Here is a 14,860-nt window from a genome sequence, read left to right on the forward strand (position 1 = left end):
CCTTTTCTCTGTAGCTTTAGCAGACTGGGCGAGACAGACAAATAGGAACATAACATTACAAGAATACAGGGAAGGGGTAGGAGGCATGAGGGAGGAAACACTGAAAAGGAAGATTTGTTATGAAACACTTTATTTAGGAAGTGAAGAGACTTTAAGACTAATATTAAAGAAATGGAAAAGGGAAGAGAGTGGTGGAAACACAGGTGAGGAGCACATGAACGGGGTCAGGGAGGTGTGGAGGAGGGATGTACAAGGCTTGTGCTAGGTGACTCACGTGTTAATCCAGTTGCTCCTCAGGATGGCCTATGAAGAAGGTTATAGTATCTTCAAGTTGTACATGAGAGTAAAGCTCAGGTTGGTTAAATGACAACTGAGATAACTTGTGCTGGTAAGTGGCAGATCCTGTGTTTGTATGACAGCTATTTTCCCTGTATGCTTTGCTGCCTCAGAGGTCCTGGCCTAAATTCTACTTGTGTACCATTTTTTGTGTCTTAACATCAGATCCTCAGTTTGACCTGACTTCCGAATGTTGTCATCTCATGTTCGCCTGGTCCCCACTAAAGTCCAGTTTGTCCGTTCCACAATCTGCAATTCTTCCCATTCCTTCATGGATTTGAAGTCTCTTCTTTCTTCTTTGAATGACTTTGCATCCCTCTCATTTGCTGAGAGTTGGGACAATGTTGGATTGCTGGTGGAACCAAGCCCACCACACACTGTAAACACACTCTTCCTGACAAATGACCTGACTGAGGAGGTGATGAAGGAGGCACTGCAAAAGAAAGCAGATCTTATTCTTTCCTACCATCCACCTATTTTCCGACCCATGAAACGCATAACCTGGAAAAGTTGGAAAGAGCGCTTGGTGATCCAGGCTCTGGAGAACAGAGTCGCTATTTACTCTCCTCACACAGCCTATGATGCTGCACCCCAGGGAGTCAACAGCTGGTTGGCTAAAGGGCTTGGTGAGATGCCTCTTGTTCTTTCTTGTTTATTATTTTCTCTACAAATGCTTTGAAATTTTAGAATGTTTTTCCAATAGAGTTTTAATTGCTATAGGTGCACAGAGCAGCATTGTTTAATTTTATATAATGCAGTTTAAAAGTAATGTTGCTGAGGTCTGGCATTTAGATTATATTTGAAAAAATGAAATTTTTATCCTTAATGATAAAAAGCATAGGAAGTCTTCACTGCTGGACTGAGCTTCATGATTCCTCATGTGACATAGTACCTATGTCAGCAATGCTTGTTCAGTTGAATTGAAAGCTCAGACCTCTCCAAAATATACTTTATCTGTCAGTGAGCATCATCATGCTTATTGGATAGAATGCCTTTTTAATTGAATGCTTACTTGTGCCCAGCACAGTGAGGGAATTCAGCATATGTTTTGCCTTTATTCTTAGTAAGTCTTTTCAGATTACTCACTCATTTGGGGCTGAAGCTTTTATGATGCTATCACTGGATTAATGTGGTCAAGTAGATTTTGAGTTTTTGCAATCTGAATCATGGTTTACATGAGTAAGTGTAGCAAGTAGTCAAAATTCTATATAACATCTAAAAATCCACGAGTCAGTCTTTCTTGTCCAAGTTTTTGTGGTATTTAAGTCTCCTGGGAAGTAATTCTGAAAATAAATGTTATTTTGTATGTCCATACTAAATCCCTAGATTGTGGGGATTGTTGGGTGTATCTGTAAAGTATACGTGTGTGTGCATGCTATATATACATATGAGAATGAATCTTTAAAAAAATACTCCTGTCTTTTAAGTTTTACCCATAATAGTTTATCTATGTAATCTTAAAAATACAACCACAAAAACTCCATTTCCCAACAATTTTTTTCCTAGGAGTTTGCACCTCCAGGCCTATACATCCATCCAGAGCTCCCAACTACCCAACGGAGGGAACTCATAGAGTAGAATTCAGCGTTAACCACACCCAAGACCTGAACAAAGTCATTTCTGCAGTGAAAGCAATTGCAGACGTTTCTGTCACTTCTTTTTCTGCTAGGTACGATATATTTTTATCCTTCTTGTGTGAATTTATCTTTAAGGTTCTTTCTTCGAAATACTATAATCTGGCTATTGCCAAGTAAAACAAACCTCCCATGGACATGTTTACAAAGCAGCATACTTCGCATTTGCACACAGGTCCTTGAGGAGAACTGTGGTATCTTTTCAAAACAGTAACATGATGCGTACTATATATTATTTCTTATATGGGCAGGGATATACCACACATTCCATATAGAGTGTTTCTGATCTCCTGGTTATGTTGAAAGATTGTTTCTACTTTAGGCTATATGAATAAACCCTACAGATATACTGATAACAGGTTTACTTTCATCAGTTCCCAGCAACCCAGTGATCCCCAAGCAATTTAAAGGAAAAATATATTAATTTGCCTCTATGATCATTCATTTTGTTATTTAGATCAAAGGTATTCAAATCTTTTTTTTTAAATCTTTTTTTTTTTTTTTTAAAGAGGCATGTATTATTTATTTGTTTGTTTATACAAGCACTGGGTACAGTCAAAAGCGCGAGGGGGGGGGAGGGGGGATAAGAGAATTCACCAGAGCCAGAGTGGGGAGCAGAGCAGGCAGAAGGACCGAAGTACACTGCTGAGGGGAGCAGCGGGCGGCAGGAGAGCTCTGCGCGCCATGTGGGACCCTCCTCCGGTGACCGGGGAGCAGCCGGGGATCGAACCGGCGCCGCAGAGGCCGCGGGCAGCTTCGCAACCCAGCGCTCAACCGCTGCGCCACCGGGGAGGCCCAATATTCAAATCTTTTATATATTTTATTTTATGCTAATTTATCCTACTACCTGTTGAAGCAACATAAAAGACAAATTTCACAAAACTGAGGCTTAATAATTGCTTAAAAAAGTAAAAGATTAATAAAAGGGAAATCTCAGACTACACCAAAAAATAACTCTTTAATAAACATTTTTAAATAGACGTATGCTATAGTAAAATCATTGCAAATGTCTTGGAATAGTATTGGGAAGTTTCAAGAATCCTAAGAAAAATTACTTATATATCTTTGCGTATATTCCTGTCATGGTTAGTTTTACTATGTTGAAATACTGTGTAAATACTGAAAATGGAAGAAAATTATACAAATAAAGCTTCAAAAATTAAAATACTACTAAAGTCCTCCATGTTCCTTCTGCTCTGTCCCTGTATCTGCAACTCAGGTTATCTTTTCCTTTATTTTTAGAGAAGTGGGTATCTATCCATACGCCTGTAGGGACATGAAGAAATGTATCATTTTTTTCCCATTGTTTTCCTAAGTTGTATTCTGTTTTTGCCTTTTTTACATAAATAAAGATGACTTAGATATCTTTGTATAGGTATAAAAGGTATGACTGCTGTGTAGTGTTTCTTATTAAGATGTGCTGTATTTTCTTTAAGCATCCCTCTAGGAAGTCCTGATAAACTTTTTTTTTTTAACTGATAGGCATTTAGTTTGATTCTAGTTTTTCCATCTTACAGATGGGTTTACCATTAACCAGAATCCAGGCTTTATTTTTCTTCCTTTTCAGAGCTCTGCAGGTGATTCCAGTGTTGACATCTACACTTTCAGATTATTGTTTGTGGTGTCCATTAGTTCTGAAATTCTATAACTATATTAGAGTTTATGGTTATATACAACACTTACTTGATACCAATCTTTTTGGAAAAGCTCTAGACCACTGCTTCTCAGAAGGTGACATAAGGACCCCCTGCATCATTGTTAATGGGTGCTTCTGAAAATTCACATTTTTGGCTTCATCCTAAATCTATGTAATTAAAATGGGGTTTGCCTTAGAATCTGTCCAGGAGATTTAATATTTGACTTGTCTAGGGCTTAAAAAAATCCAGTTTGCCTCAGCCCATTCATAGATATTTTGCTTCACTGGGTCTGTAGAACTGTCATTTTAAGAAGCTAGTAGGAGATTGCTGATACACAGCTACGATTCTGAACAGTGGTTTCAAATTGAGGTCCCTGTACCAGCAATATTAGCATCATCTAGAATTTGTTAGAACGGCAAAGTTTCAGTCATTTTAATAAGTGATTTTGAGGCATGCTAAAATTTGAGAAAACTATTTTACAAAATAGATTGGTTTTGGATTAAATCCTAAATTCTATACAAATCTACTGCAGATGGTTTACATACACTGGATTATTTCAAATACATTCTGTTTATATTTATCAAATGACTTTCTTACTAGGACTGATGATGAAGAACAAACACGAATTAGTCTGAATTGTAGTCAGCAGGCTTTGATTCAGGTGGTAGCATTCCTTTCCCAGAACACACAGCTTTATCAGAAGACTGAAATTCTGTCACTAGAGAAGGTAATGAACATCTGTTATATTACTGTGTATTTTTTGTTGGGCAAGTTAATTTGCAAATTGTTATATCAATGAATTATTAACTGTTAACCTAAGGAAGCACAAAAATGATGATGAGGAAATATACCCTTTGCACATGTTCTCTCAGTTTTGAATGACTTTCCACATTTACCCTATCCTTATCCTGCCACACTACACTTGAACACTATACTTTTTGGCCTTCAAGATCCAAGTCCTTGTAAAAACTTTGATTCTACTTCCTCTAAATACTCCCCTTTCCTAATCCCAACTTACTTATTTTGTCATTCCTTTGTGTGCCCCTAAAAATAGCACGATGTTGTATTTAAATGCCTTTATTGTGACTTAATTAAGCAGCTGCCTTCCCAGCAAACTCTGAGCTTCCAGAAGTCAGAGAAATGTTTTGTCAGGTTTGCATCACCAAACTTTAGCTTGGAGCTTGCTGTAAGAAAGTTCACAGTGTGCGTGTTTTATTGATCTCAGCATTTGCTCTTTGTTCTATAGGTTTGTTTTCTTGTACTCAATATGGACCGTTTCTAAACTTCTGTATCTCTTCAGCCCCTGCTTCTGCATACTGGAATGGGACGGTTATGCACACTGGATGAATCTGTCACCTTGGCATCCATGATTGAGCGAATCAAAAGGCACCTAAAACTCTCTCATGTTCGCCTTGCTCTTGGAGCAGGGAGGACCTTAGGTAGATGTCTTCCTTTTATTGTTCAGTATTTCTACTGATAATATTGGGCAGAAGTTGAAAGACTTGGTTGTGTTAAAATATGTGATAGGCATATTAGCAGCTCATGAGAGCTGATTGGTTTGCTTCATCCATAAAGGTAGGCTAGATTATGCTGTGGTACACAGCTACACATCTTTTTTTTTTTTTTTTTTTTTTTTTTAAAGATTTATTTATTTATTTATACAAGCACTGGGTACAGTCAGAAGCGCGGGAGGGTGAGAGAATTCACCAGAGCCAGAGTGGGGAGCAGAGCAGGCAGAAGGACCGAAGTACACTGCTGAGGGGAGCAGCGGGCGGCAGGAGAGGTCTGCGCGCCATGCGGGACCCTCCTCCGGTGGCCGGGGAGCAGCCGGGGATCGAACCGGCGCTGCAGAGGCTGCGGGCAGCTTCGCAACCCAGCGCTCAACCGCTGCGCCACTGGGGAGGCCCCACAGCTACACATCTTATTGGCTCAAACAAGATCTCATTCATCTCTCTGTTCATCTCAAGTCAGCATGGGAAGTCTGTTCACTTTAGACTGGTTGCTATTGCAGAGGGAGAGTACTGGGGTATTTTAAGCTATCAGTTGAACATTCTATCCTGGAAATGATGCATGCTACTTCTCTGTTCAGCTCACTGTCCAGAATGAGTCACATTGCTAATACAACCTCGGGACACCATGGAGGTATAATCCTAACGTGTGCTAGGAAGAGAGCTGGAAACCATGATAGCCCCAATGACAATGCCAGTGTGGCCTTTTATGATCCTGGCAATATTTTATAGTGAGGTACTACTAAGTACAGTGACCCACTGCAGTTTGAGTCTTGTAGTACTGTCTTGTCTTTTGGCTTTTTCTAGTACTTGTGGGAACAAAAGGAATGAGAAAAACATTTGCTGGATTTTTACAGTGATCCTGACACTGAATTGAGTGTCCTAAGCATTTTGTCTCCAAAGCAAAGGCAGTGAGTGGAGTGTTAATTGTTATGAGTATAGATTCTGAACACCTCAGGTTCAAATTAACCTGTCTTATTTGCTGCACAACCATAACAAGTTACTTAACCTCTCTGTGTCCTGGTTATCTCATCTGTAAAAACTGCATTAATAATAAAACCTGACTCAGCGATATGATAGTATAATCCATATGATGTCATATGGATAGTATAACCCATATGATAGGCATGGTGTCTGGCACACGTTAAATACAGTAAATACTAGCTGCTATGCATAGATATGTGGTCAATATTGTTACTCCTGTTGTATAGATTTAAAAAAATTGAGGTTCAGGGCCTCCCCGGTGGCGCAGCGGTTGAGCGCTGGGTTGCGAAACTGCGCGCGGCCTCTGCGGCGCCGGTTCGATCCCCGGCTGCTCCCCGGCCACCAGAGGAGGGTCCCACATGGCGTGCAGACCTCTCCTGCCGCCCGCTGCTCCCCTCAGCAGTGTACTTCGGACCTTCTGCCTGCTCTGCTCCCCGCTCTGGCTCTGGTGAATTCTCTCACCCTCCCGCGCTTCTGACTGTACCCAGTGCATGTAAAAACAAACAAACAAACAAACAAGCAAACAAATAAATAAAGCATGCCTCTATTAAAAAAAAAAAAATTGAGGTTCAGAGAAAGGAATACCTTATTCAAAAGTCGATAGCTGAATCAAACAACTCATGAGAGTTAGTTTCCAAAGAAAATGTATGACGTGGTGGAATTTCACCTCTGATCCAACGCCAAAGCTCCTCATTTGAAGTACTATTAGTGAAGTCACAATAAATGAATTGTCCATTCTAGAAATTTTAAGTACTAAAGGAAATTAAATATAAACAGAATAGAAATCTAAGTGCTAAATACTTATTGCATTTTGGCTTGACAGTTCTTGTTATTTCACTCTTCAGAGAATCTATCTTTAAGGATAACTATATTAGAAAATGGGTCAAATCCATTCATAGAATTTCTCTTAACACTTTCAGTCTTCAGCTTCCTCACCTAAGAACAGAAATAGTACCTGCCAACCTCTCCCTGTTGCCTGGGTACTGGGGGAGGTTACTTTACCTGACAGCATTGTGATGGATCCTAGAGCTGTGCCATTAGCTCTGTTCAGCAACTCCTTATATGGGATTGTGTTACAGCCGTGTACATCCAGAGCAATAGTAATCTGCTTTGGTTGCTACACAACACCAGAGAGTAATCTGCTTGCCTATATGAAGAAAGTGTTTTGTTATTTTTTTAAAATTTAGTGAGCAAAAAAAATCATACACTGGTGATGAGACCAGGAGTGAAATCTGCATTACATTTAGGATTCTTGGTACAAAATTTAAAGTATTGGTCTCCTATCTCCTCTTTCTTGAAGAGTCCCAAGTCAAAGTCGTGGCCTTGTGTGCTGGTTCTGGAAGCAGTGTTCTGCAGGGGATAGAGGCCGACCTTTACCTCACAGGTAGGACAAACTTTGGGTCTTTTTTCTAGCCCCCCTTCTCAGAGGGAAGGAGGTGTGAGTGTGTGTGTGTGTGTGTCCCTTCCCAACTGTTGTTTATTTTACACAAGTTAGAAGTATAGCACATTTGGGATAACACCTGGCATATAGATGGCTCTAATGGTTTTGGAACCTGAACTAAACAGGAACTGCACCAGAATTGGAGACAGACCATTTTTTTGGTGGAGGGGAAAAATAATCATTTAGCAATTTATTATTAGCTTTCTTTAAAAAACTGAAGCCCAGGGCCTCCCTGGTGGCGCAGCGGTTGAGCGCTGGGTTGCGAAGCTGCCCGCGGCCTCTGCGGCGCCAGTTCGATCGCCGGCTGCTCCCTGGCCACCGGAGGAGGGTCCCACATGGCGCGCAGACCTCTCCTGCCGCCCGCTGCTCCCCTCAGCAGTGTACTTCGGTCCTTTTGCCTGCTCTGCTCCCCGCTTTGGCTCTGGTGAATTCTCTCACCCTCCCGCGCTTCTGACTGTGCCCAGTGCATGTATAAACAAACAAACAAATAAATAAATAAAACATGCCTCTATTTAAAAAAAAAAAAAAACTTAATTTAATTTAATTCCTAAGCATGATTTAATTTAATTCCTAAGCATGATTTCTTACAAATTTCATCTTTTAGTTAATAGGACACTTTCTGTCTTGTCTCTTTAGCTAGAAAATGGATCCTCTTTCTTTATCATAAAGTCAATCATCTGTTCTAGCTCCAGGATCTCTCTAGAGCTGTTTGCCTCTATCTAGGTATCATCTTCTACCTAAAGAGCTTCATCAAACCTCTAATCTTAATTTTCTCTGCACTCTCTTAAAATTAAATCTCAGAAGTACAAATATGGTGTTGTGTAATACTATCCTTGTTAAAAAGAACCTTCAGTGATTTCCTTCACTTGTCCTGGTGAAACCTGAAAATTTCATCCTCTTTCATGCAGCTTTTGCTTACACTATTTTCACTCACTAGAATACTTTTCTTTACCCCTTTCTTTGTACTTCTAGCAATAAACTCAAAGATTCTTCCCCTGCGAAGCTTTTTCTGACTGTCTGGCTCCTACTGCTGGTCATATCTTCCCCTTGGATCCCTGTGACTTTGTCCTTAGCCTGCCATGCATTCCTGTTAGACTGGGATTCTTTGGCTCCCAGACTTCACACTCTATTCTGGAGGATAACCCCTTCTAGGCATTACTATAGGTTGAATTTTTATTGAAAGAATTCCATGTCTAAGTTATTACTCAGAGCTATATGGTACTTTGTATATACAATGCTGCCAACTACATGTCTACCTCTGCTCTTCCTCAGGGTTAGGAGACAGGGGGCTAAGGATTACTTCTCCAATTTCTAGGACCAGGCTCTAGGGTTTTAACACTCTAACCATTCCCTTGGCTACTTGTGCCTCTCCATTACTATGCCTCTTCTGCTTCCTACACCCACGTTTTATTGATCTAGCAGAACAATTTAAGGAGGGTGCTGCCCTGAAACAGTCACATCCAGAAATACAGAGATGCAGCTTCCGAGCAAGCCTCTGATGTAATTGCTCTGAACCAATTACAATGTACATGATGGGCCTCCCTGGTGGCACAGGGGTTAAAGTCTCAGTGCTAGCAAGTTATTGCGAGCCCCTGTGGCCTGAGTTCGTTCCCCAGCCAAGGAGCTAACCCACAGTGCACAACAGACCTTTCTTGTCTCTCCCACTGCTCCCCACAGCGGTGTATTTCAGTAAATTTGCCTGTTCTGCTCCCCTCTCTGTCCCTGGTGAATCCTCTCACACACACACCCATGCCTCTGGGCTATACCCCAGTTCTTGTATGCATAAATAAAAAAAAATATTTTTTAAAAAAGAAAAAGTACATGACCATTACTTGTTTTTTATCCTTCTGAAGTTGTAAAATATTTCCTAATCCTCAAACTTGTATCAGATTAAAATAAACTTTCAATATATAATGTAACTGTTTTGCTGCATAGTATGTAACTAACTTAAAATTAATTGTAACATTTTACTTTTGAAGGAATTTCAGATCTATAGAAAGTTGCAAAAATGGATGCCTGTATGCCCTTTCCCTGGATTACTGATGGTTTTGTTTTACCACACTTGTGTATTCCTTCCCCCTCCACACAAGAGTCAGCACTCCATATCACTTCCATGGCCCTGGCTCTGGGTTCCTTCAACCAGCCTGGAATTGAAACACACAGTATAGTTTCAGGCCTCTGGTTGTTGTGTATGTACTGAACATGTACAGACTTTATTTTCCTTGTCATTATTCCCCAAATAATATAACTGCTTACATTGTATTAGATACTGTAAGTAATCTAGATATGATTTAAAGTATATGAGAGGATGTTCATAGGTTATATGCGACTACAACACCATTTTATATAAGGAACTTCAGCATCCTCAGATTTTACCATCTGAAGAGGTCTTGGAACTTACTCCCTCTGTGGATACCATATGTTTGTGCATATGTAAATACATATATATTTATGTACTCCCCCCCCAAACTATTTTGTAATTGTAGACCTCTTGCCCCTAAATACACCAGCTTATATCTCCAAAAATAAGGACAGTCTATGACCATGGAAAAATGACCAAATTTAAGAATTGTTAAAATACTTGATAAGTCTATATTTTTCTTTTTTTTTTAAAAAAAGATTTATTTATTTATACAAGAACTAGGGTACAGTCAGAGGCGCGGGAGGTTGAGAGAATTCACCAGAGACAGAATGGAGAGCAGAACAGGCAGACGGACCGAAGACACTGCTGAGGGGAGCAGCAGGTGAGACAGGAGAGGTCTGCCACGCCATGTGGGTTTCTCCCTGGCCAGCCAGGAATCGAACCTGTGCTGCAGAGGCTGTGGACAGCTTCACAGCGTGGCTCTCAACCTGCTGCGCCACTGGGGAGGCCCTATATCTGTATTTTTCTGATTGGTCATAATTTGTAGCATTTCTTTTCTGGTTTATATGCAGTTCACGATCACATATTGCATCTGGAATATGTCCTCCTCAGCTTTGTCTTCAGAGCACTGACTTTTTTTTTTTTTTTTTAATAATATCAGTAGGAGACTTTATTTTTTTTAAGATTTATTTATATAAGCACTGGGTACAGTCAGAAGCGCGGGAGGGTGAGAGAATTCACCAGAGCCAGAGCAAGGAGCAGAGCAGGCAGAAGGACTGAAGTACACTGCTGAGGTGTACAGCAGGCGGCAGGAGAGGTCTGCGCGCCATGTGGGACCCTCCTCCGGTGGCCGGGAAGCAGCCGGGGATTGAACCAGTGCTGCAGAGGCTGTGGGCAGCTTTGCAACCCAGCGTTCAACTGCTGCGCCACCAGGGAGGCCCCACTGACTTTTTTTAAAAAAAGATTTATTTATTTATGCATACAAGAACTGGGGTGTAAGCTAGAGGTGCAGGGGTTGGGAGGATTCACCAGACAGTGGGGAGCAGAACAGGCAGATCTACTGAAATGAACTGCTGAGGGGAGCAGCAGATGAGGCAGAAGAGGTCTGCTGTGCCTTGTGAGTCAGTTCCCTGCAGTGGCTATCGCCTGATAGCATTGTCTTTAAACCCTGCGTCACCAGGGAGGCCCAGAGTATTGACATTTTAAAGAGTGGAGACCATTTCCTTTGTGGTATAGCTCCCAATTTGGGTGTCTGTTTCCTCATAAATAACTTTTTAAAAACGAGTGTAGATGATAAATTCATGCAGTTCCAAAATATTAAAATGCCCTTCTATCTTCTCTCTTGGGGAAATACAAAATATCTAGGCTAACTTTAGGTATCACTGATCTGTGAGGCATAGCTTTGAATATAACTTCATGGTTGAGAAACAGCAGTCAAAGGACCAAGTGTAGGCCACTGTTGGCTCTCCTCACCCTTTGAGCTTGATTTGGTATTAGGTCTTTAAGGGTAATATCCTGGAAAGACCAGCAGCAGATGGGGAACTTGCTCTTTGAAAGTTGTTTGCTTTTCTTTCTCACTGTTATCATCTGGCCAGACTTTTCTTTCCTTGCCTTTGGCCATTATTGTAGGGTCTTCAGAGATTTCCCCACTTTCATGCCTTTTCCAGCCAATGCATTCTCATAGTCTGGGGAGTCAGACTTGTTTTTCCTAAAGCAAGGCTTCTTACCAGGTACCTAAGAGTCTTTTACTCCTTTTATTTTACCTTCAATATTATAAATTCAGATTCAGATATTTTAAAAGTGACTTGAATATAAAAGTGACCTGAAGTGACACATATTGGGAGGGTGAAGAGTTGAAAATTTCTCGGGAAATTTTTTTTCTAAAAATCTTTTATCCTTAATTTTTTATGCCTTTATGTCTCTAGATATATTTCAAAATTATACTTTTTATGAACAAGCCAAATTGTGCACAGTGTATTTTTGCTCTTATGTTAGAAGCCATCACAGTCACAAATGGTGTTTAAAAATATTTCCAGTTAAGTTTTCCCAAACCTTTTCATAAGAGATCCTCTTCCAGTAGGAATTTTGCCTAAATCAAAGGAACTTACCTTATATTTCATCTAGATGACCTTTAAGCTCACTTTAACCTTGTGAATTAGACTAGGGTTGATGCTAAATCTTGGTGCTCACAAAGCATACAGTAGTCTTCCAAAAATTATACCTAAAATTTTCTCCAGGGATATTATTTAATACTTATATGAGACTTTCTGAAAGCCCCATTACTTAACAATGGCCAGTTATTTTGTTGTGGAAACATTGTTTGAATGGGCTTCTATAGGTCTGTTTCTGGCATTATTAGAAATTGGGTATGTGGGGCCTCCCCGGTGGCGCAGCGGTTGAGCGCTGGGTTGCGAAGCTGCCCGCGGCTTCTGCAGTGCCGGTTCGATCCCCAGCTGCTCCCCGGCCACCGGAGGAGGGTCCTACATGGCGCGCAGACCTCTCCTGCCGCCCGCTGCTCCCCTCAGCAGTGTACTTAGGTCCTTCTGCCTGCTCTGCTTCCTGCTCTGGCTCTGGTGAATTCTCTCACCCTCCCCCACTTCTGACTGTACCCAGTGCTTGCATAAATAAATAAATAAATAAATCTTTAAAAAAAAAAAAAAGAAATTGGGTATGTGGGTTTGGATACTTATTGTCAGTGCCAAGGAGAAAGAATTGGGGATTCTCAGTGGAATGGTCTTTGTTTCCTATTAAATTGGAGGATATGTAAAAAACCTGCACATCACTTTCTAGATTTATAAGTAAAACTCTGTTGTTTTACCTTGAGTAAACTTGCTCCGTACAGAATACAAACTTGCTATTTCTGCTGTTATGGTCAACATTCCATTCTAACAGAACACTTAAGTATTTTCTATTTCTTTTCATGCCAGGTGAGATGTCCCATCATGATGTTCTGGATGCTGCTTCCCAAGGGATAAACGTCATCCTCTGTGAACACAGTAACACTGAACGAGGCTTTCTTTCTGATCTTCGAGATATGCTGGGTGCTCACTTGGAGAATAAGGTTGATATTATCCTGTCGGAAACAGACAGGGACCCTCTTCATGTGGTATAATGCATACAAGAACAAGGATGACACACACTACAAAATAATTGGCTCCCAACTTGAATGTTAACCAGTGGCACTGGCATCTTTCTGAATGTCTTGGACTGCACATTATGACCACAGTGTCGTATATACAGGTGTCCAGGCATAAAGCTAAACTTACACAGTGTTATAAACCAGTGATTCCACAACCAAAGAATGCATGTTACCATCTTATTTGTTAATCTGCTTCACTAAATATTCAATATAGCTCATAAAGTAAAAGCTATATAACTACCACTAAAGAAAAATATTCATTATAAAGGATAAATTAAGGATATATAAAGTATGTATTCTTTATAAACTATAGCAAAGAGCAATTAAAGTTGCTTTACTTATTAACATTCTTGAGAAGTAACTCAAGTAATCCTTTCCTTAATTATAGATGGATTTGTGTCATTTAGATGTGTCTGCTCTTTGGTTAGTTTAAAAATTGGGTACTGATGTATAAATCAATAAATCAGTAAATAAATCTTTTAAAAAAAGAAAAAAAATAAAAATTGGGTACTGGAACATGTATTTCTAGATAGTAGCCTGTGTGATTAAGTTCTTTGTATAATCCTCCTGTTCCTATATCACTAACTTCCCACCTAAATTTTAGAATCAGGATGAGGTTGGTTAGCTTTCAAAATAATACTAGTGATTGCTTATACAGTGTTAGTTTTGTGCCATGCACTGTACTAGGTACTGTTACAAGCACTTAAAATCCTTATAAATAAGCAAATAGGTATCATTCCCATTTTACAAATGAGGAAACTGAAATAGGTTAAACAGCTAGGAAGGGATGGTGTTTTAAGGACTATATTTTGGGTAGCGAGAATAAATATGGTGACCTAGATACCTGAGAAGGCTTGTGGCCAAAGTGATAAATGACAGAAGTGTTATTATAAGAATTTGGTAATAAGCTTTGTATTTACATTCAAATTTATATTTTCCAAAGCAATGGTATTTCAAATTTACTTTATTTAACACATTAAGGATACTGTAACTAAATATTATTAAAACCTCAGATTTTATATTTCATTTTTATAGCCTCACAATTTCTGTCTAGCACAGAGCCTTCTAAATCAGTGAATTAAAATGGTTTAATAGTTTAAAAAATCAAGATGTGGAGATCCTCCTAAATAGTTACAAAAAACCTGAGACAAAAGGTACTTATGTAACCATTTATGATAAAGCACTCACTGTTACCCCACAGGACTTTTTATGTGAATGAAGTATTCATATATTAAAACCCTAAACTTGATGCTTAGAATCCAGTAGTTCTGGAGTATGTTAAACAGTTATTTAGGGGCCATTGTGGCATGAGTTCAATTCCTGCCCAGGGAGCTAACCCACATACAGCACAGCAGACCTCTCCTGCCTTACCTGCTGCTCCCCTCAGCAGTGTATTTCAGTACATCCACCTGTTCTGCTCCCCACTCTGTCCCCGTTGAATCCTCTCATCCCCTATATCTTTGGCCTTCACCCCAGTTCTTGTATGCATAAATAAATAAGTCTTTAAAAAAAAAGTTATTTAGCACTCCCTTCACAAGGAATTCAGTATTTCATCAAATTAGAAGAGTATGTCTGTTCTATATCCCTGTGCCTTTTTTTTTTTTTGCCATTTATGAAAAGCAACCAAAAAAATCTTTCAAGGTTTCAGGTCTGTTCAGTCTTCCCTGAAGAACTAACATCAGCAGTTGAAGTCTTCGCAGTCACACTTCATATGGTAAGAGTTTAAGAAACATGAATGCTGAAACAAGTTAAAGAAGAGCATATAATAATCCTACCAATATCTTCATCAGATCTGTTAGATGCACTTTTAAAATTTCTG

At 39.8% G+C, this 14,860-nt stretch overlaps 1 protein-coding gene across 2 annotated transcripts; it reads left to right on the forward strand.

Annotated features, from left to right (window-relative positions):
• Nucleotides 1-322: 322 nt before the first annotated feature.
• Nucleotides 323-13,014, forward strand: NIF3L1 (NGG1 interacting factor 3 like 1; the record flags this gene model as incomplete). Of its 2 annotated transcripts, XM_084255491.1 has the most annotated exons (6): nt 323-962; nt 1,843-2,005; nt 4,208-4,334; nt 4,908-5,046; nt 7,400-7,483; nt 12,830-13,014. In XM_084255491.1, exons 1-6 carry the CDS (start codon nt 527-529, stop codon nt 13,012-13,014), a joined length of 1,134 nt encoding a protein of 377 aa, XP_084111617.1. In that variant the 5' UTR covers nt 323-526. The 2 variants fall into 2 exon arrangements, with proteins under 2 accessions (XP_084111617.1, XP_084111618.1); XM_084255492.1 differs by lacking the exons at nt 4,908-5,046; nt 12,830-13,014 and having other exon boundaries at nt 7,400-7,462.
• Between the last annotated feature and the right edge of the window lie 1,846 nt (nt 13,015-14,860).

Source organism: Talpa europaea (genome assembly GCF_964194135.1).
Source record: "Talpa europaea genome assembly, chromosome: 1".
NCBI lineage: Eukaryota > Metazoa > Chordata > Mammalia > Eulipotyphla > Talpidae > Talpa > Talpa europaea.